The 22,542-nt window shown below is 35.6% G+C and overlaps 1 protein-coding gene across 1 annotated transcript in view; it reads left to right on the plus strand.

Moving 5' to 3' along the window:
• Positions 1-22,542, plus strand: part of DIAPH2 (diaphanous related formin 2) — a 226,576-nt gene that overhangs the window by 78,904 nt on the left and 125,130 nt on the right. Inside the window, exons 20-22 of the mRNA XM_084268950.1 lie at positions 1,521-1,622; positions 10,219-10,458; positions 18,504-18,633. Coding sequence (XP_084125076.1) covers positions 1,521-1,622; positions 10,219-10,458; positions 18,504-18,633 — 472 coding nt within the window. The remainder of the gene's footprint in view (positions 1-1,520; positions 1,623-10,218; positions 10,459-18,503; positions 18,634-22,542) is intronic.

A 22,542-nucleotide genomic window follows, 5' to 3' on the forward strand; every position in this document is an offset into this window, starting at 1 on the left:
GTGTGCTTAGGTTTATACATGAGGCCATAGCTTAATTGTATGACATCCAGGTGGCACTGATGCTTATCTCTGTCAAGTATATTGAACTCTGCTCGCTCCTGAGGCACTCAGTAGCTCCCTGGTGTAAGTATTAAAAGTCTTTCTGTAACAGAGACGCTTGTATGAGACTGCTTGTCATCATTATTTCACCTTATTAACATGGGGGAATGTTTGGTTCTTTCTTTCAGCTTGGAGAATTAAGTTACCTATCACTTGCAAATTTGACAAATTAGACTGATGCTTTTATGAAGTTGTGTCTTAATGCCCACTTCATTAAGCCTGGCAGAGTGATAAGTAATCTAATTCTCCTAACAAATAACAATATTGGGAGACTGATGGCACGATTAATATGTTCTAAAAATAAGACTGGTGTACCTCCAATAGTTTTCTCCACTTAAGTTTTTTATATCTGGATAAAAATAAATGCTTCTATAGTGCCAGTGGCTTTTCTGATTTTAAAAGGCACGTAACTTTTTTCATGTTGGAGTAGTCTTTGTGACACAGACCTGAAAAGTCAGTATACGTTCTCTGATAGCATCAGTGTGCATGTCCCTTCTATTTGATTCGTATCTCAGGGGAACAAATGGCAGCACACCTCTTGTGGTGGGAGGAGAACTGTTGTGCTAGGAACACAGAGGGCTTCAAGTGAAGGAGTGTGTTCTGAAATGCTTTACTTCTGTGACTGGTGTCGCAGAAAAAAAATCAAAAGATTCATGGTTTTGGTAGCTGTAGTACATGACCTTCACTGAACCCGTGTTGTAGGTAATGCTATGTAATTGAATGTTGAGTGGACAGTTTATTAGAAGTAAATGGTGGTTCTACCACTTATTTATGCAAGTTTCAGAGGGTGGCTTCATAAAGGTGGAACGTCTTGTTGAAGAACACTTTTCAATACCTTGGGATTCATTCTGCTTGTGTAGAAGACAAAATGATTTCTGTTTGGCGGCATGTTTTTCCTTGGCTCTTTGGTAAAGGAGTCATCGTGCTGTTGATCTGGGTGAAATCTCAAGTTGATTTTTCAGAAGTTTGCCATCCAGAAGATCTGTACAACTTGAAGTTGTTGCTCTTTTTTGTGTGAAGTGATCTTAGCTGAAGTTTGTGCGCAGTTATTTTGGGTATTTGCTTTCAAGTCCAGTTCATTCTTGATTAATATTTAATAAGCAAGTTGAAATCATAAAGACAAAAAAAGATTGTAGATAGTATAATTCTTCACTGTCTGACAACTTTGAGGAGTGTTGTCTAACTTGCTAATACTGAGAAGGTATTTTTCAAATTAGAGACTGTAACAGAGGTACCGATACCTGTATTAAATAATTACTAGCTTGATTTAATGTTTATATAGTGTTAAAGCTGCATAAATAAAATAAGCTTCCTCTATAATTTCCTCATGCATTTCCATGTTGTGGTATTTTAAGTGTGCTATTTTAAGATCTTGGCTAGTTTAATATAACAAATTTAATATGATGCCTTGTTTGTTTTAGAACCTAGTGAAGAATCTTCCTGAGCAGAAAGAACTCAATGCCTTAGCTGAATTAAAGGATGAATATAATGATCTTGCTGAGCCAGAACAATTTGGAGTTGTGGTATGTATTAGCACGATCCTTAACTGGAGCGTTCTATTCTGTCAAAAAAGCTTAAAAAGAAAAACATTAGGTTTAATGTAGTTTGGTTAGTATTTTTGCATGTCATGTTTAATCCTTTGGTTAAAAACAAACAAAAACCACAAGAAAAAGTAGGTACTTTTACATATGTACATGTGCCTGTGTATATACATGTATATATGCCTGTACATATAAAATGTGTGTGTATTTATATATATATAGGCACAGAATCTTGCAAAATGGCTCTAGAAGAGGTATGGATTTGCATTAGAACTGAACTTGTAGATCCCATTTTGTTGCTTTCACTGCTGTTCAATACATATATCTATTCCAAATGCAGGGATACTGAGTATTATAATGGCTAAAATGTCTCCGAATGAAATTATACAATTTGCATAAGTTGTCCTAATACATGCTGGTAGTTGATTGTCTGGTGCTGAGTATTAAGTTAGGACTTGGAAGACTCTTTCTCTGCTTCTGGTCTTCCAAAGACCGGATAAGTCCTTAGGCAAATTAGTTCCTGTTTTCACTTCGCTTTGTCAGTCGAAAAGATTATAATGATGATGATAGCCTCTGTAATGTGTTCAGAATTTATCCCTAACTCCACAGGAGCTGGGTTTGCTTTTGCTGGATTTTTATGGTGTGATGTACATTAAAATGTATTAAAACAGAAGTAGAGGTTTCTTGAAAGAGTCAAACCAGCTTTTTACTAAAAATCTTTTGATTTGAGAATAATTTGGCTTCAGAAATGCCTTTTGATTCCTTCTCCCCTTCCCTCCCCAGCCCCGGGACACACACAGTAATTTAACCTAATGAGATTTTTGTAGAGGATTTAGAAAATTAAAGATATCAATGAGTTCTTTGAAAAACTCTTTTTAACAAATGGTGTAATGTTCCAGAAATACTTTATTTCCAAACAAATATGAGGAATTTTGGTAGAAACATTATACATTGGTTAGCCTTATTGCAAAGTTTACAGTAAGAAAACTTTGCCATCTTTCTATTGTTCAGTAACAATCCCAAAATCTCTATAAATAAATTTTTGGTGCTGTTCTTCAAGGTATTATGGCACACAATATAACAAAAAGCATAGTGTAATATGATTAGCAATATAATTTCCTACAGGTACTTTAAAACACCCATATATACATGTGGTAGTTATTATATATGGATATATTAGAAGCATATCTTCCATATTTTTGAAAATATGTAAATATATGTAGTTATGTTGGAAAATCTGTTGAAAAGTGCTGGGGGAATATTTCATTCCCTATTTTTCGTGTAACACGTGCTTTCAGAGTGACTAAAGGAGCATGCTGAAATGACAGTCAGCCTCCAGCCCTACAAGAAGATGGGCCATGGATCCCTGGGAACAAAGGCAGGCTAGAACAGTTACCCTGTCTACTGTTTGCTTCCTGCCTATTTTTTAAATGGCAACAAGCAAAGCATGCCAGGAAGCAACTGAATTTACCAGATTAATATTTCCGTATTACCCTTCCATTCAAATAATGCCAGACAAAGTGGGAAATTGGATTTTCTGCAAGGAGAATATCTGAACTGTGTCTAAAGAAAACAGAACGGAAGCAAGCGAGGTTTATATAGGGCAAATGAAGAATCTGGTGTCTTTGAATTCTATTCAGTTGGCTATTTACAATAAGCAAAGAAATACAGAAAGTTGTCCATAATGATCTTGATTTTAAAGGCTATGTAGACCTCTCCCCATTTTATTGCTATAAGTTCCTTAATGTTCCAGCCCTGATTTTTATAACTTGGGGGGTTTTCTAACTCAATTCCTTCTGTTTCCACACATTCCCTTTTTATAAACATCATACCTACCTCTTCTGCTTCAACCTTTCTTCTCTGTTCGGTTTTACTGCATTATTCTCAAGCTTCTATATCAAGAAATTTCAGGATTACTATCCTCCCATCATGCTGCATGGGTAGTAGCAAATTACCCTTCTGCTGAGGAAGGCTGTGACAGTGGGGCTTAATTCAGTATTTAGCCACCTTTGAGGCCAGTGATTTTTTCCTTGCATTCAGTCAGAAATTCCACAGTGCTGTCTGGTGTTTTCCTTCTTGTCTTGTCACCGTGCACCTTCAAGAATATCTGGTTCCATCTTCTCTGTACCTTCCCTTTAGATAGAAACAGATAACAGAGTCAAGAGCAGCTATTCAGAGAGGAACAAGTCTGGTGGATTAACCTTGGTAGGCAACTAAGCCCTACACAAGTGCTTACTGCTCCCTCCCTTCTCCACTGGGATGGGGAAAGAAGTGAAAGTAGAAAAACTAGTGAGTTGAGATAAAAGCAGTTGAATATGTGAAGGAAAAGCAGAAGAAGAAAGAGAGAAAACCAAATCAAAGAAATGCAACACTTGCTGGCTCACATGTGTGACTGATGTAGAGGCCAAAACAGGGCTAACCTATCCACACCCCCATCCTCCATGTGTAATTACTGAACTTCACGTTGTACAGCACAGGATAGCCCTTTGGTTAGTTTGGGTTGTTTGGCTGTTTGTGTCTCATTACAGCCTCTTTCATATCCCCAGTCTGTTCACTGGCCTGTGTGGAGCAAGAAGTGGAGGTGGCCTTGACACTGTGCAAGTCCTACTTAGCAGTACCTAAAGGGTTAGTGTCTTAACAACAGTTCTGTCACAAATCCAAACCATGCCACTATACAGGAATTCACTCCACACCAGTCAGACCCAGTACAACAGGATTAGTGGAAGTTTATCCTGTTATTGCTTTGCCAGGTTTGCATAGAGACAGACAGTTTTTAATATTTGGGGTAACTATATCTAACCACTTATGTAGAGGCATGATGTGCTTCCTTGTTTTTTTTTCCAGATTTTTTCCCTACTTTCACCTCTGTGCAGAATGTATTATGAGAGAGATTCATTAATGTCTGCAACTTCATTAATCACCTAACTGAAATTTTGGAGGGGCATAGGACAGGCAGGATCAGGTTTTGCATTTTGCACTAATTTGGTCATAGTTGACTAATAGCTTTTTCATTTTGGGCATATGCTAATGTGCTGCTGGAAATGAAAGACTGAAAATAAATTTCAGGTGTAATTATTATGGATATCAAAAGGCTGGCCTAAGACGGGAAATGATTTTCATGAAGTCAAGCAAACCTGAAAAAAGTCTGTCTCGCTGTTTGCCATGCATTCAGCTTCAGTTGCCTGGAAGGGCATGGACTATCCATGAAGAAACATGACTGATCCTCTAGTTTAACTCTGTATGTGTGAACTGCCTGCACAAGTGTGAATGACAGTGTGAGAAGTTTCCTGGCATTTAATGTGAAGTACTGAGATAGTACGAAGAGAATTATTTTATTCTCATACTAAGGTCATTGATCTCCAATTCAGTAGAGCACAGGTTAGAAGGAATAGTTATTTTACTTTGCCTTGATGACTATTTAATGAGGTCACCAATATACAATTAGTGTGTTAACTATGTTTATGTATAAGCATTCTTAGTACAGTTTTTACTTTACTTGAGTTTGAGTTGATGTCCATTTATGTTTTACTGATATTTGGCAACCACTTGAAGGGGAATAGCCTTAGGTTTTTGCGACTATTGGATAGTTTGGTTTTCTATCAGATGTCTGTCAGGTCTAGTACTTACTCTTTTTTCCTCAATTTTTTTGGTATAGTAGCATGATTTGTTTCCTGCTTGTAATCTTCCATTCTGGTTCTTTGCCAGAAAAAAGTACAGTATTATAAATGAAAGTGACTTAGGAAGCTCTATCGTCTCTATTGGTTGTCTTACCTGGTGATCATGAATTTATCTGACTTAAGGTTACTACAGGATTGAAGCTGAAGTATCCTTGTTTTTTTCACTCAATTGTATTGAAAAAGTCACAAAACTATATTAGTACTGTCAGAGAATAGGAATAGTCATGATCACTTTTTCATTGATTCCTTTGAGGAATAACCAACTACAAAAAGTTGAGAAAGAATCAAAAAGTATTTAATGGAACATTAATTAGAAAAAAACCCTTGCTTGATCAATCATCTCTAAATGTGGATGTTTGCCCTGTGAAGGGCCTACATTTCTTGAAGCTTGCTTGATTATTCAACTTTACCATCTGGTCTAATAAAAATTACTACATTTCAGTATGGGTAGTGATTCTGTCTTATTTTTAGAGGTCTCCTAGTACATGAATACTACTAAAATGCTGATTTCGTTTCTGATTTTGATTTAATTGAACAATCCATTACAGTGGAAGAAATGCAGCTGAACTTAAGCTCTTTACTTGACTGGAGTCCTTTTTTGCTGTGTGTTGAATTAATTTCAGAGCTTTGCATTAATAATATCTTAACCTTGATGTTAAGAAGAGTATGTTTAAGGAATAGATAGAAAGACAGAAAGAGTATACTAAATAGTATTTAAAGTGTATACCTGTATTTGTATGTAAATTTACATATGAAAATTATTGAGATGTCAATTGGATAATCACTGTGCCCATCAAATTTAATAAAGGTTGCAATAAGTTGTTTAAAATCTGTGTAGAAAAAACATGCTTAGTAAATGATTAACTTCTTAGAAGATGGCTGTTAACTTAATATTCCACTGATATGTAAATGAAAATTTCACCTAAATGAAAATTTAAGTCTAATGTTTAAATCAAGTAGACAATCAAATTAATTATTGGATCTCATTTTGAAGTTAGATCATGGGTTCAAAAAAGGCAACAGCACTTTATATGAAGAAAAGTTTGTATTCATATTGAAGTATAGCAAGAGAAACAAATGAACCAAATCAATTGTATGACATGTAAAATCCTAGGCAGAATGTTCTCCGATTTTTTTTTTTCAATGTAAAACTTGTAGTTAATAAGTAATTTGTTTTTAATATTATGGAAACAGTTTCAACTTCAGTAAGGATACTGGCTTCAAATTTTGATGTTGGTTGGACAGTTTCATCTGTGCTGTAAAGCATGAGTACTAATCATTCCTTGTCACTAAGAGGACAAACTTCTAAAAAATAAATTGTAGTCTTAGTGGTGTTTAAACTCAAAAAATGTTACCAACTTTACCACTAACTATGGGTTTAGGAGTCAGGAAGAATGGGACTGGCCAAAGAATTCCCTTTCTGTTGTGTGTTCCAGAAAAGCAGGAGAGTTGTGTGTTTTGGGGTTTGTGGGTTTGGTTTTTTTTTTGCTGGTATCTAATGTATTCTAATGAATGCAAAAATTCCTTCAGCTGTTAAGAGCTCTGGGTTATCAGTAATTTCATTTGTTAATGCAAGAGGGGAGGTTTCACTGAGTAGGCGCAGATTCTATGACCCTTTTTGCTGTACAACCAGGATTAGCTCTCCTGAACAGTCTCTGCTGGGAAGTAGACCAAGTGGGAAGAATTGTACATGTCTATTACACCTGTGTTGGTTTAGAGGCATTCACTCATTTGAATTGAACTTATTTGCACTTGTTTTGCCTCACTGCAAATTCTAGAGCTGCCGAAGAATTAATCTTTGTAGGACGTTGCTAGAAAAAAGAAGTTAACTGTTTAATGTAGGTATGAGGGTAAATTGAGAAATTTGTACTTCAGGAATGTCAGGTTTTTCCCTTGGGAAGTGAGGAAAATTTAATTGTGCCTCTTCTGCCTCCAATAACCTTTGATCCTGGTTTTAATAGAAGGTTTGAGAGTTGAATGATGATAAAAAAAGAGTAAAGAACTTGATTAGGTAGAGAATTCAGACAAGTACCTTAATGAAAGCTCAGAAGGGGCAATAATGACATACAATACAGTCCTCACAGTTAGCTAGAGAAGAAATTCCTATTTTTTTGCTGCTTTAACTGTGGTGAAAGCTAATGCTTGCTGTTAAATGCACCTATTTGAATGTCTTATTTCTAATGTGTCTTTGATTTTAATTTTGTAGAACTAGAAACAATGTGACCTTTTTCTCAGTGAATAGAATTTTTGCACTTTACCTATTTTCTGATGATTCCTTTAAGTTCAGTTTTTTATCAGCCATGGAACATGTATATTTAGAGATATGTATATGAAAGAGCAACTAGAGCAGGGTGGAGACATAAAGTGAATAACGTATGTAAAAGTGCTTTTAATTCTGAGGGAACAACCCACCTGAAACAGGTAACATTTTCAAAATACTTTTTAGATATTAGGCAGATAGGCAAATAAAATTAAAACATACTACTGGTTTGGTAGTCAAACTGCCTTCCAAGAGGAATAAATTTTTGGTGTTCTATGACACCTCACTGCATTGAAAAAGGAAAGCACAGATTGACTGGAGTGTGGTAAAGGATTATTCTTCAAGTGTTCCAGTCACGCCGTTCTGTTGGCTTATATATGTTTTGTTGCACTCTGTTCTCAGGATCTAAAGCTTTTGACAACTTTTTCTTTGCAATTTTGAGTATACTCAGTAATTGGAGATTGTTCTCCGAAAGTTAAAGCAAATTATGTGATTAGTTTTAATCCATCTACTGCAGCTCAGTGAAGGTAGATCCTTTCAAGGCAGATGTTTTCAGTATGATATTTCTCAAATACTGAATGATTAGAAGAATAATATTTCCGGACTTTGCATGATGTTGGCTTATAGAGGCTCACAGAGAAGTTTGTGACAATGGAGATGTAGAAAAGAAGATTGCAACTTATGCTGAAACGCTGCTTTTCTGATCCTTTCCTTTTCCTTGTTCTGATCCTATGAATTGTTTGTAGACCATCTGGACTGCCTTCATATTTATATTCATTTTCGTATGAATTCATCATTATTCAGGCCATCCAGGTCTTTCCTGTGAAAGTTACTGCTGATGGTTCTGGTAGCTGGCTGTGGTAGATAACACCTGTTAAAAAGTTGTGGTACCATAAGCCATGGTAATGCTTTGGGCAACAGGGACAACACAAGCACGTAAAAAATGTCTTTGTTTTGATAGTGAAGATCTGTGGTTTGTCACGTAACAAAGCTTTTCTTTCAGGGGGACAAAGTGCTTCAGGAACACCACTGATAGTGAATACATTGGGGGAGAAATCTTTCTGTATTCTGCTAATTAAAATTAGGAGTTAGATTTGGAAGGTAACCCATTCTTGCATTTAAATGAAAATTTTTAAGTGGATTAAAAATTTTCAATACATATTTTTCTCTGAAATTTAAATCTCTTACGAATTATACTCCACTCTTAAGTAGGAGGAAATATTTCTGATCATTGGTGCAAAATATGAAAGACTTAGGCAGACTTTGGTAGCTATTATAACTAAATTCGTCTTGGGAATTTAAACTAACGAATCGCTATTGTAGATACTTCACAGTGTCTCTATCATTTACCCTGTAACAGTGCTGTGATTTCTAACCTCCCATCTTTTTATCAGATCAGAAAGGAATGAGTGTTATATTACCTTTTCTAAAGGTTCTGGACATAAAGGTGCTAATTTGGGCAGTAATTTTCCAAAATTTGAGAAGTGCCAAAAAAGTTTAAAAAACAAGCCGTGTGTGGTAGTATGTCACAGATGAGTGCAGAGAGAGTATACTGGAAGCATATCCTTACTTTAGTATCTCTAGGTATGCAGTGTTTTATATAAATTCAGTTTCACCCAGAACCCCTTTATCCACCTCCGGAATCTGCTGATTCTTTGGATATACAGATTCGGCTCTCTGACAGTGTGAATTTGAAAAGTCTTAGGGTGAAATATATATCATAATGTGTCTTTGAAGTAATCTTGAGCTTGTTTAGTAACTGCCAGTGCTGTTAGGATTTCATATTAATTTATAACTTGCTGTAAGTGTACGTAATAACTGAAAAAAAACGGTTTGGGTTTCATTTTAATTAAAGACTGCAAAAATAAACACTTGGTCAGATGTAGCACTGATGTCATCTGTAAACATCACAATTAACAGCTCACATGGGTACAATGGCAGAAAATATTTCATCAACAATAGTAGTAACATGACCTAGCTTTATAAAAATATCTGAGTAGTGAAGTTTGTTCTCCTGTGTTTCAAACTCAATTGGATATTCCCATGTCCTTCTGCAAGGCCCTCTAAGAATTCATGGTCCCTCTTCCAGGGACCAAGAGTAAGTCAAGAACTGTGTGTCAGCTCAGTAAAAGAGTCTAAAAATGGAAAGTATAAATCTTCAGCCGAATCAGACTCGAGTATAGCTCTTTGCATTTGTGCTGGTATCAGCAAATGCACTTGAGAGGTTGTTGTACCATTCTCGAAGGAAGAAAAACCAGAGAAGCTTAGTTTTAGGGAATTCGTAAAGGCCAGAGTTCAAGTGTAACTGCAGTGGTGATGGGATGAAATGTTTGCCTTCTGTACCTTCAGACTGATTTTAAGTTCTTGATAACTGGTAGAAATGGCTAACATTTCCTTTGCTGGGAGTTAGGGCTTTGGGAGGATGTGCTTCTGGGCAGTGAGTTTGGGATTTGCAAGTTAAATGGTTTGGCAACGCAAAGCACATTCTTACTTTACTGAAAAGTCTGTGGTTTGGGGAAAAATAGAAACATACAGAAACTGTAGACTTCTGCATGCATAATACTGTTTTTTAATGTAAGTTGTTTTGTGTAAATAAGCTTCTAGGTTTTTCTGTTCTGATTTAATGTTTCTTATTTTGTAGATGAGTTCAGTGAAAATGTTGCGATCACGTCTCAATGGGATCCTTTTCAGGCTGATGTTTGAAGAGCACGTAAACAATATCAAACCTGACATTATGGCAGTTACGCTAGCTTGTGAAGAGCTGAAGAAGAGTGAAAGCTTTAGTAAGCTTTTAGAACTAGTTCTGTTTCTTGGAAACTACATGAACTCTGGCTCCAGAAACGCACAATCTCTTGGTTTTAACATCAGTTTTCTTTGCAAGGTAAGATGAAGCTAAAAAACCACATTAAGTGCAGATTCATGACATGCATGATACATGAGAAACCAAAAGAGGGGAAAGCATTCAATCCATGTTGATAACTGGTTGCACATCTGTTTTTAACAACAGATAGACAAGTACAGAGAAAACATTTCTAGGATGCTCGCCAGCTGCCTTTGGTGCTTTAGCACTCAGAATGTATGTGCCGAGCTTATTTGCGTTATATGTAAGGCAGTGATCTGAATGTGATCATCTCAGTTGGGAACATACCTTTGAAAGTATCTTTAAATAAAGGGATACAACTGTTCTAAACAGAATTTTAAAAAAACCCCACCAAAACCAACAAAAAAAAAAACCCTACATAATATTTGTGGAAATGTGTTTGGGTTTTTTTTTGTTTGTCCTAATCAGAAGGTCCATGTTTTTAAGTGGTTTTTTTGGACATCATGATGAAATCCACTGTTTACATCACCTCAAGGAGATGTAACCTTGAGGGTGAAATAATATGTCCAATGCACAGCAAGTCTGTTCTGACATATTTCAGTAGAGAAGGACTTTTCTTGCTGTATTTTATACAAAGTTATTGCTAAATTCTGGTAAAATGCAAACCTCAAATACTTTCATTCTTGAATAGCTTTTTCAAAAGAGAGGCCAAGTTTAAGGTTTTTTTTTTTTTTAAGTCTAGTGTTTTGGTAGTAGGAGAATGCACAAAGAAAATAAATGTTTTAAGTAAAAAAACTACTCGTTAACGAGGGGGCAGGGACGTGATGACTGTGCTTGAATGGTACTCTAGCATAGCATAGATTTGTGAAGGGATTCTTACACTCCAGGTGATAGATTTATGAATTGCTGTCAATGCAAATCCCACAGATGTTGACACAGCTAATGTAGATTGACTAATCCTGCAAATTGTTCTCTACTGAACTGAATAATTGCTGAAGCATAGCTATCTCTGCTTACAGCTAAATTCCATTTAAAAATAACCCAGATAAAAATCTATGACTATTTAATTCAGCCTTGCCCTCAGAAACAGTCTACTTGTTAACTTTTTTTTTGTTTTCAAAATAGATATTTTTGAGGGAAGTGTTTGTTGGTTGGATTTTTTTTCCCTTGTGAGTTAGAGAAAATATTTAAAATTCTCCCTAATAAAATGTTGACTCTGCTGTTGCATTTAGGTCCTAGGTGTATTGTGTGATGTCTAAAAATAAACAAACACAGTGACAGTGATGGTAGTTGGAACAAAAGAGGTCTCGCCGGAACTGAGATGTGAAATTATATGACCGATAGCTCTACATATTGATTAAACCTTGTGAATTATTACTCATAAGTTGGAAACTCAGAGAAGTCACCTAAATAATTCACACAGTAGATAAGCTGCTCCAGACAGTGACATGTGCATTTTTGCAATTTAAATTTGTTTTTTACTAAAGTTAAAAGTTTTTTTTTTTTCTGCTATTTAAAGTTCTGGTTTTCTTTGCTTTATGTGTTTGCCAGTCTAATTTCTATTAGACTAGTATAATAATATGCTTTTGCAAGAGTTCTTGTACATGCACCTAGGATTTTGTACATGCACTTATGCTTTGTGCTCATATTTAGAGAATTGGTAATTATATAAATAAGAGGTACTTACACATTATTCACTATAGACTTTTTTAATTACTTGTAAGAACCTTAGTTCATATTTGGGTAATGACTCTCTTTATACATTGATTATTTTTAACTCAAAAATGCATTTAGTTTCTTTAATAGGTTTCAACTTCTGCTTTCCCATTTTAGACCCAAAATAGTAAGATGGCTTTATTGGCTCTGGGTTATTAACTGAGTGCAGTCTGGCAGAGCTTTGTTATCTGTTGTGAATACTGCAAAATATTAAACTATCTCAAGAGGCAGTAGCTTTTGTAAGCACCAGGTTTAATATTTGTCTACAGCTGCTTGTCAGCTTTATTAAATTATCTAGTCAGTCTCAAAATTTAGGGTTGTTGGTCAGTAATTGGCCTTCACTGTGAAAATGGAAATGTCTGAGTAAACATCATAGGGAGAGCCTATTGTCACGTTTACTGAAATCTGAGCACAAATTAAGATTTCTAATGTGTATTTCTTGGCTGAAGAAGGAAATCAGAGAAATAAGTGGCATCTGACAGCGAGAACAAGGTAGCAGTCTGTTTGCCAGTGTCACAGTTTTGCTCTGTGGGGCATCTGGATGCTACTAGAGTTTGAAAGCTGTGTGAGCATTCAATTTTACTTTGTGTGCTTGATGGCAATTTGAGAAGGCGCTGTTACCGTATGAGAGGTCTACCTTGAAGAATTTTCAAGTGTCTTTATTTCTTCTCCCAGGGAATGTATTTCAGTCTTCAAGCCTTACAAGAGGAATTTGAGAGCCTTTACTTGGAGTTTTGATAAAATATCCATAGAACAAAAAATTACTTATTTATATACTCCAAATATTTTGTGCACTGATTGTTTTTTATATATGGAACCATGATGAGCAACAGTATTTTACATTTTAGAGGTAACACTTCTGTAACCTCAGGTACATTGTTAGATTAGAAGTCAGATATAAACCATCCAAGAAATTTTGTCCTAATTTTTTTTTGCTTCATTTCCATAAAACCTGCTACTTTTCAAAGCAATTTTAGAATGAGAAGAAGCATTTCCTACCTGTTTTAAACATGCCTTGACTAAAGTAAGAAGTGCTTCAATAGGAATTTTAAAATCCAACAAACCATCTGGCTTATTCTTTCAAAATGTTGGTAATTTGTCTATTTTTTTTAGTATTATGGTGACTTTCACTGTAAGATGCTTGATAGGTCTAAGAAAGATCTAAGTTGAGTAACAGTATTATACTCTGAATATTCTTGTTCTTGAAGGACTTTAGCTGTGATGTGAACAGAATTCATAATAAGTCTAGTTGACTTGGCTTGTCTTAGTTTTTATCTGTTCTTGATTGTGTTGATGCTTTGTCCAAAGACAGTGGTTTAAGTCTCAGACAACATCTTAGGATAAGGGTAATTGAACCCATGGATAATCCATCGATGATTTTTTGAGATGTCTAAATTCTTAGTTTGTATATTTATTTTTTTTTCTTTCATATACCAGTGACTTTAACTGTGTTTAACACCAGTGGATTTCTGACTGTGTGAAAGAGCTTTTATTTCTGTTTTTTCTTTTTTTTTTCTTTGTTTTCTATTGTTTTGAGGGGAGGCTGCTGTCAGCAAGGTAGAACAGTCATCTGTGTGTATGCATTTCCATGTGAGGAGCGTATACAGAGAGCAGAGTTGTTTAAATTATGAAGTATTCATGTGCTGAATTCACTTTTCACAAAGCCTAACTGATTTATTTTTTTCTAGTCCTTGAACAGTCCTAGAATTAATTGTTGGTTTAGTAGATGCAGTGTGCTATGTGAGCTGAAAACAAGAAAAAAGGGAAATGTTGGTCTGGAATAAATGCTTTTTTTAGAAAACAAATGTGCTTAAAACAGAGCTGGTTGCGTTGTACACAGAATTCTGATATTATATAACAACATTAAAACACGATAAAGAAAAGAAAGCGTGAATTCAGACTTGTCTAGTCACAGCTGAAAAGCTAATGCTGATACAGTAATTGCAAATCCTTAAAAACAGATTATCTTTCTGGATGTTATATTGCAGTGGATGATGGTATTGAAGAAAGAAATGATTTGTAAACAATCTTTGGCAGAAGACAGAGAACTTAATTTTGTTCAAATAAGATAGATCAGCATTAGAATTCATGTGCTGTATCCAGACTGGCAAGCAGCAGCTACTCTGATGTATGCACTAGAGCGTTCATGATTGCCGGAGTGTTAAGTGTTCTGTGAAAATATAAATATGGCAGAAAAAGTAGTAAAGTTCAGCAAGGCTGCTGCAGTAATCCACTAAAGGTGGATTTTTACCAGTTGTTGGGTTGATGTATGTGTCCGAATGATCCAGCTGCTATTCTTAACCCTGCTTGCAGCAATTAATATCACTGAGCAAGGATAGGAGAGGCCTCATATTCTATAAAGTTATGCTAGACAGAAATTAATTGAAAGAGAAGAGGTTATCTTTAGGCGTTTGAAGGGTGCAACTTCTATTCTCTTTGTGGTGGATTAATGTGAAGACAAAGAGCAAGCATCCCTCTTAATGAAGCTACTGTTGTATTCTAGCTGGATCAATGTGTATTTTATGTAATAAGTAATATTTTGTTAGTACTTCTCATTGCACAGATAATACAAGACAAGCTGTTAATCTAGTTACTGACAAGTGTACTTCTATTAACTGTTTACCAGCTCCTTTTCTATAAAGGTGGGAAAGATTTCTGTGATATAAGAAGTGATATAATGTAAAAATCAACAAAAATCTTTTTTTAATAGCTGTAATAAGCAATCATTGCTGCAGTGGTAGTTAAAGCTTACATTTTTCCTTATGTTGGTTATCACTTTTAACCCTCACATCCAAAAGTGCACAAGGGGGAAAAATGTATGTCTGGAAGTGGGTTATGGTATGTTTTGCATCACAGTATTACATTTGCATGTAATAATTTTACCAAGATCCTACAAGGGAAGGAGGTTTTGGGTCGGGTTTTTTTTTTTTTTAATATTGACATTATTTCTGAGCTACAGACCTGAAGATCACACTGTTTTAGTCTTTAATCTTTTCCCAAGCGATGAATCTGATAGTATTGACTGCTCAGATAGATGCTTGAACATTCAGCGGGGAGCTGCTTTCTGCAGCCTACACCGATCTGCTGAGTGTTTGGGTTTGTTTTAAGTAAATGGGTTATTCCAGAATTCTGTCACTCAGATAAGGAAAGGCTGTAGAATCACAACCTATATTTGAAAACACTGAAGTGTTACTGACTTGAAAATTGGAAACCCACCAGTGACAAGCATTGATGTTGTTTTGCAAATGCCATATATACAGACACTGCCCTGTAAGAGCTCGTATGTTCCAGTGTATTGATACTCAATGTTGGTGAATTTTGTTACTTTACCAAGTCTCAGATAACTATTACTACTTCTCTAATATGGTAATGCTTAGAGAATTAAAAGGATGAAAATTCAGAGGATATAATTAAAAAAAATATTTAAGAGGCAGGGATTTTTAGGATTCTAAATTTGTTTTGCCCTACACAAAGTCTTTTTTTAAACCTGTTTTATTTGGTTTTATTTACTGTTGAACATACCTAGGCCACTAGCAAGGAAATTCCAGCTACTTAGAACCTACCTTTTTGGGTTTTTTACTCATCTGTGACTGTACATACCTGCATTCGTGAGGCTGGAACATGTAGTAAGACTGTGAAGTGAATGTCATATTTCCTTTTGTTCCCATACAAACCCACAGTATCACTTGGGATTTAGAACTCATAGAATATTTTCTTGAAAATTTATGTTTCTGATTGAATTGTCTGTTAAGATGTATTTAAGAGACACCATATTCGAAAAAAAAAGATTCTACTCTCTATTTACTGTACGTCTTAGCCAGAGTACTCTGTGAAAGCACCAAGTAGAAGTGCAAGGAATGAAAAGGGGAGGGAATAATGATTTTTTTTTTCATGTGTTGCTCTGTCTGCTAGACCAAATAAGACATTTCTTTAGCTGAGAAGGCATTGACTAAATGTCAAAGCCTGAGTTGTTTGTTTGGCTTTTTTTAAATGGTAGTCCTTTGATGAGAAACTAGATACTTAGTCTTGATTTTCTGTTTATTAACCTTTTAATATAACAGAGGCCCTGAGTGTATGTTGTTTGTAAGTCTAGCATCTTAAACTTGCCCTTTTCCAGAGCTCTTGCTTATCAAAAGGCAGTTTAGCTTTATGCTGAAGGAAAATAATAGCAGGAAGCAGCTCTACAGAAAACCTGGAGTGGTTCTGGAAAGAGACAGTGAGTCAGTAGTAAGCCCTGGCAGCAATGAAGGCTGACAGCATGCAGGGCTTTATTCACAGGGGCAAGGGCAGAAGATACCAGACAGTGGCTTTTCTGCTCTTAACTCAGAATTCACTGGGTTGCCTGTGGAAGGTGATGGTCCATATTATGTACCAAAAGTCTTTCTTGAGTAGAGAACTGGTGAGCTGGTCAAGGGCTCAAGGACTGAGGAAAGGCTGATAAAACTGGGCTTGTCCAGCCCAGAGAAACAAAGGGTTTGGGAGGGACCTGTAGCAACATTGTAGTACCAAAGTACGTCCTCCAAAGGCGGAGCCAGGCTTTTTACTAAAGTGTATGACAAAAGAATGAGAGACAGGGACCATAATCGAAATCAGGGACTCTTTAACTGGATACAAGGCCAACAAATTTCACTTTATTAAAATATGGCTCTTCAATTCAAAGTGTGTGCAATTGCATTTTCCATAAATTTAATTGTTAAATTGTACCCAAGAATGAAGAGAGAGGGGAGATGAGAAATTTACCATTAGTAAATTATTGAAAATATGGTTGGATGGCTGGATGGATGGAGGTGGGATGGGTTTCTTGATTTGACCCAAGTGGTGAATTTGGCACAGATGGTTAATATCTGAATACCTATTTACTACAGGTTTTAAACAACTCAGCAGGTGCTAATGTTAACTCCTTTTAGTACATTGTTGCTGTTGGTGACAAAACATGTTTCTGTTGTAATCTGAAGGCAAAATAATTTTGTCCATTTAGGAAAAAAATGCTTTATCTACTTGATGATGTCAGAGAGATCAAGGACCGCAAATCCCACAGTTCTTGTTCAGACAAATTGAAATGCAATTTCTTTTTGCCATGCGGGTGTTTAGCCACTAAATCTATTTTTTTTTCAAGTTGGAAAAACTTCCATGTACGTAACACATTAAACCCTTTTAACTGCATGCCATTACGGAGCATTGTTTAGTCTTTAATCACTGAATCGGTATGAATTAAATTGCATTCTTAATTGCCTAAATACCTTATATTTTTAAAAGCCTGTTTTTCGACTACACTCATTTATTCTTAACAGGGTAATCCTTAAAGCTGAAAGGCCTGTATTAAATTGAACATCGATGGCAAGCCTGTCATGAGGATTATAGAATTAGAACTTCCAGTGATTTAGAGAATGAGAAAACAAATAGGAGATTTTACACACACGTTTATGTATTCTTCTTAAATAAATCCTTGATTTCATTTGTTGTGTATGTTGTAGCTTACTTCGTATGAGAACTGTGCTGGATGAGTTAGTAAAATGGGGTTAAAAAAATTTAGATACACTTGTTATACTAATTCTCTGTAAAAAGTGAAGTACGCTCTTCTCAAACTCTTACATATACCTACTCTCCATTGCCTCTGTAAATAAGGGGTAATATCTGCTTCCACTAAATCTTCAACTGCTACATTCAGTCTATTTATCTGCATAAAATAGAGAAACTGCATTTTCTCCTACTGTTAAGTTCATGATGTTCCTTTGCACACATACCGATGCACTCTGCTGTGGGATTTAGCCACAAGTGTCTACGCTTACTTGGAAATTTGCCACTAGCCTTTAAACATAAAATTGTATTTTAGCAATTATTTCAGAATTATTATTGGTTTTTTAAATAATAAATTGATTCTAGCAGTTAATGCATTTAGGTTAATGGAGAACAGAGGGTCTTACCACCTTCAGGAGGACTAGTTTATTTCAGACCACGAAATTAGCCTCTCTGAGAGGATAGTTTAAAATATGCAGTTTCCTGTTTCTTCACGCTGGGAACAATTTTTGTGCAGCTTTTTATAAATAAAACATGATGTATTAATTTTCCTCTACCGGCATTTAGGATTACCTTTGCTTTTCTGTTGTCATTTTGTATTCCAGCAAGGGGGGTGCATTTATTTCATGTGTCTGTATATAATATGTCTGAAAGTCTTTAGGATAAAGCAGCATGTTTTAGGTTTTCCTTCAGTAAGGAATTCTGGATTTAAGACAAGGAGTTCCTTTAACTGAAGTGATAAAAGAGGAAATTCTGACTTCTAGCATGCTGTCCAACTGTGTAGCATTTCAGAGGGATTCCTTTAGAAACTGGGCACTAAATACTGAAGAAGTATGTTGGTCATCTTGTTTTCTCCCATGTTCTCTTTTTAGATTCGAGATACAAAATCAACAGATCAGAAAACAACCCTGTTACACTTCCTGGCAGAAATCTGTGAGGAGAATTACCGGGACATCTTAAAATTTCCAGATGAATTGCTGCATGTTGAGAGTGCAAGTAAAGGTAAGCGAATAGATAAAACATTCAGAGGTAATAGCTGTTTGCTTTGACATTAAATACTTCCAGCATGTCGTTTTAGGTTGTAGGATTATGTAACCTGTAAGCATCGATAATCTGCATGGATTTTGCTTTTCTGGTATCTATTGACCTGACAACAAGTCATCAGTGGAAAAACACTAATAAAGTGTAACTTCTCTTCTTTTGCAGTAAGTTGTGGAAATAATATAGCTTATTCACAAAATCACATCTCTGAAATTGTGTAAGCAGTGTAATGGTGGTGTTTAGGTTACCACAGAGTTGGAAGTCTTGTTGGTTGAGGGTGAGCACTTGTATGTGCACATCTGTGTATATGCACAGTATGTTGCTCATTTTCACGCTTGATTTGACACCTGAGTGGGAATTACATATATGCTTTCTAAAGTTCCCAGACTTTATATGAAATAAATAGTTTAATTACACTTTACAGTCAGTGAGTCATACTGAATTTATTCTCAGTCAGTCACAAGTATAGCCTGGTGAGTCTGATAGAAAACTTAATTCATTTGTCCTTGGATATCTTTTTATATCACATGCCCCATGCTGCTTGGCCCCCTTGTTGCTTAGGTATGGAAAGGGAAGGCTGTGTCAGAGTTGCTCATGACAGTAACGCAAACCATTTTATTTTGAATGGGCGTTACTGACTCATCAGAAGCTAAATACTTGGGGGAGCACAAGAATGTAAGGGAAAAGTGAGGGGGAAGAATTTGGGTACATGTTTCTGTTAGCTCTATGCAGGTTTTCTCTTAAAATTTTGTATCTCTTTTTAGTTTTACCAGTCAGGGTTTCTCTTCAGTGCAGTGGTTAGCTTGTACATACGTTTTTAATTAAGCCATCATTTTCTTATCATTTCTTGTCTTCTATCTTAAACTTCAGTCCAGTGAGAGCAGAACTCTTATTTCCCCAAGGAATTGGGGATTAGTTCATCAAACAACCTACCTTTGATATTGTTTCTTCTCCAACTTATTCACAGATCTGTGATTGTCTTCGTCATAGAAATTTTTTGCTAGTTCTCATACTTTTGCAAGTACCTTTCCATTGTTATTTGGGTGGGGTATTTTTGCATATAAATTAGATTTGTTTTGATGAAATGTGTCCATGCTTTTCTTCCATCTTTGCTGATGAATACTTCATTGGCATGAATGCATAAGGACAACATGGAGCTCACCTGTCCATATGGGGTTGGGGATTGTATTGTATTTTAAGGCAGTATAGAGCTTGAAGAAGTTATTTGTCCACTACAAGCTTGAAGGTACCATAGATATAAAACATGCATGCCATATATATATAAACAAAAGTGCATGCATAAGCAGTATACCACTGGCTACTTCTATCTGGACGTTACTGTGGCCATTAAACAGTTTTTATAAGTACTGTAAATCAGTGTTGTTTGTTCCTGGTCTCTGATAGAGAGTCAGGTAACTTCCTCGAAGTGATTTTTTTGTTTGTTTTTGTATTTTTTTTTGATTTTTTTTTTTTTTGTTTTTCTCTTCTCCCTCTCCATAAACATCACTGGTCTGGCCAGTACGTTTGCAAGAATCTATGACACAGTAATATAGTGATTAATTTATTTTATGCAAGTAGTCTGCCATCTTATTTAACTCCCAGAATTTTATTCTACCACTTGACAATTATTTTCTGGAGGTTTGTTTTTGGTGGTTTTTTTGGTACGTTTTGTTTTACTTCTTACATCTTTAGTTAAATTCTTTGCAGAGCCTTATGGTTTACCAGGCACATGTTTGGTGATATTTTATTAATTTTCTCCTGTGGTGGAGACTTCACCTTGCAGGTTTTTATAGTTTGATTCAAAGTTTCTGATGTTCTGTAAGTTGGCTTGAGGGATTAAGCCAACTAAGTTAGTACAGTTTAGTTAAGCTGTAGTGTGCAATAGCGAGAAAGCACATTAATGGGAGGAAATTCACTAATAATCCTGATGCTTAGAACATATATGAAAAGGGGTTTATTGCAGTTAAATTTGTTTCAGTCTGTAAGATAAAAGCTCATTATGTTTCCTACAAACAGCTCTGACTTCTGATCAGAAGCATAAATTACTCTCCATTTTTAATGACCAAAACTTCCCTTTCAGCCCTTCTTTGCTTTCTGTAACAAAGCAGGTTTTTGGCAGAAAAAATGGGATTTGTGCAACTTGCTTCAACTGTTCCCTCTGGTACTTTTTGAGTTTTGTTTAACTGTAATGTTCATCTGCTCTGTCACGTGGCCTACACTTTGCCTGACTAGGAAGTTAAATGCTTTGTGTGAAAGAGAAGATTTTCACTTCCTATTTATTGTTTGGTGTTTTATAAGCCAATGGTTTCAGGGATGGACAGTTAGGTTTATTTTCCCTGCAGGAGGCTTCTTTTGGAATAAATTGCCTGCAGATACGAGGGCAATGGCCTCAGTTAGTTATACATAAAAGAGAAGGAAATCTACCAGCAAATATTATCTCTGAGTTTTAAATAAAGAGATGTGATAGAAGTAGCTCAGATAGAAGTAGCCAGCAGTACGCTGTTTGTGCATGCACTAAATAGGTACCAGTCAGATTACATGAGATGCATGCTGCTTTTTTGATAGAAGGCAGCCTTGCAGTTAGAACCACGTATGATGTTGGAAATACAAGACTTAACACATTTCTTTTAAATATCAGGTGCATTTTCTTAGTTGAAAGTAAATAAAAACACTTTATTTTGCTTGAATTTTCATACAGGAATAAAGAACCAACTTCTGAGCAATGGATGATTTATTATTTTTTTAAAAAAATAGTAGATAAAACATAAAACTGGATTTTAATATGGAAAGGTCAATGGGATTAGATGAACTGCCCATGCATGTACTAAAGTCTTCAATAATCTGATATTAGTTATAATAAAATATGTGATCTTTTTAAAGATGGAAGATCAACCTAGAGGTTTATGAAAAGTAAAAATAAATTAGGAAACAGTTTTATTTTGAAAAGTATAAGCAAAGGTCAGACTGATTAAGTATCAAGAGATTAATGGAAAAACATTCCTTCTTACTTGAAACAGACTGTATGAAAGGAAAACCAATTAAAAAAATCAGAAGATTCTGACAAAGTGGATTCTTTAATGGAAGTGATGTTCACTTACCTTCCCCAGCATCTGCCTCTTGTTCCCAAGCAGTTGAAACACACCAAAGCCTATTTTTCAAATTTCTTCTTTGTTCACTTTTTATTCCAGTTGCTGCTTTCATGGCTTTTGCTTTTACTGTTTTATTATCTGGGATATTAAATCCCTGACAAAGTCGCATCCCTTTATGCAGGTTCAGTCAAACAAAATCTAAATGAAGGCAAGGTACCTTACTGAAGTCAGATAACAAATTAGTTACTAGGAATTTCTAGGCAGGGTGGAGTCATGCAGAGTTTTGTGAGCTTGTGTTGCCACACTGGTGCTTACTTCAGAAACAGTGGATGTAGAATGCTGTTGTCTGTAGTTGGCAATTGGCCATTCTCTATGTTCTTCTGAAATGTTGGACAAAGTAAAGTGATACCTTGTATGTATAGGCTGAGTATGAGCTTTAGGTTTAGCTGAACAGTTATGTAGGACTCCCAAGATCAGCTAAACTCCAGAGGGCTGGTGTTTTTCTGAATGGAGTAAACATTTAATCTGAGTTTAGCCATGAATGTGGTATAGAGAATGAAGTCGCTTTCAGAAATAATGAGGGTTTTTTCCAGTGCTTAACATAGAGAATTCTGTGCCTGATGTAAAAGTTTACCACTTAATAATTCTTTTAAAGCATTGTTAAAAGAAACAGAGAGCATTCTGAGGAAAATCAAGTGAAAGATGCCTTGGGGGAGGTGAATTATGTCTGTGTAGTAGACTAGAAAGTACTAATAACAGGCATAGAGACTTCTCACTCATG

This window comes from Gallinula chloropus, assembly GCF_964237585.1.
Source record: "Gallinula chloropus genome assembly, chromosome: 11".
NCBI classification, from domain to species: domain Eukaryota; kingdom Metazoa; phylum Chordata; class Aves; order Gruiformes; family Rallidae; genus Gallinula; species Gallinula chloropus.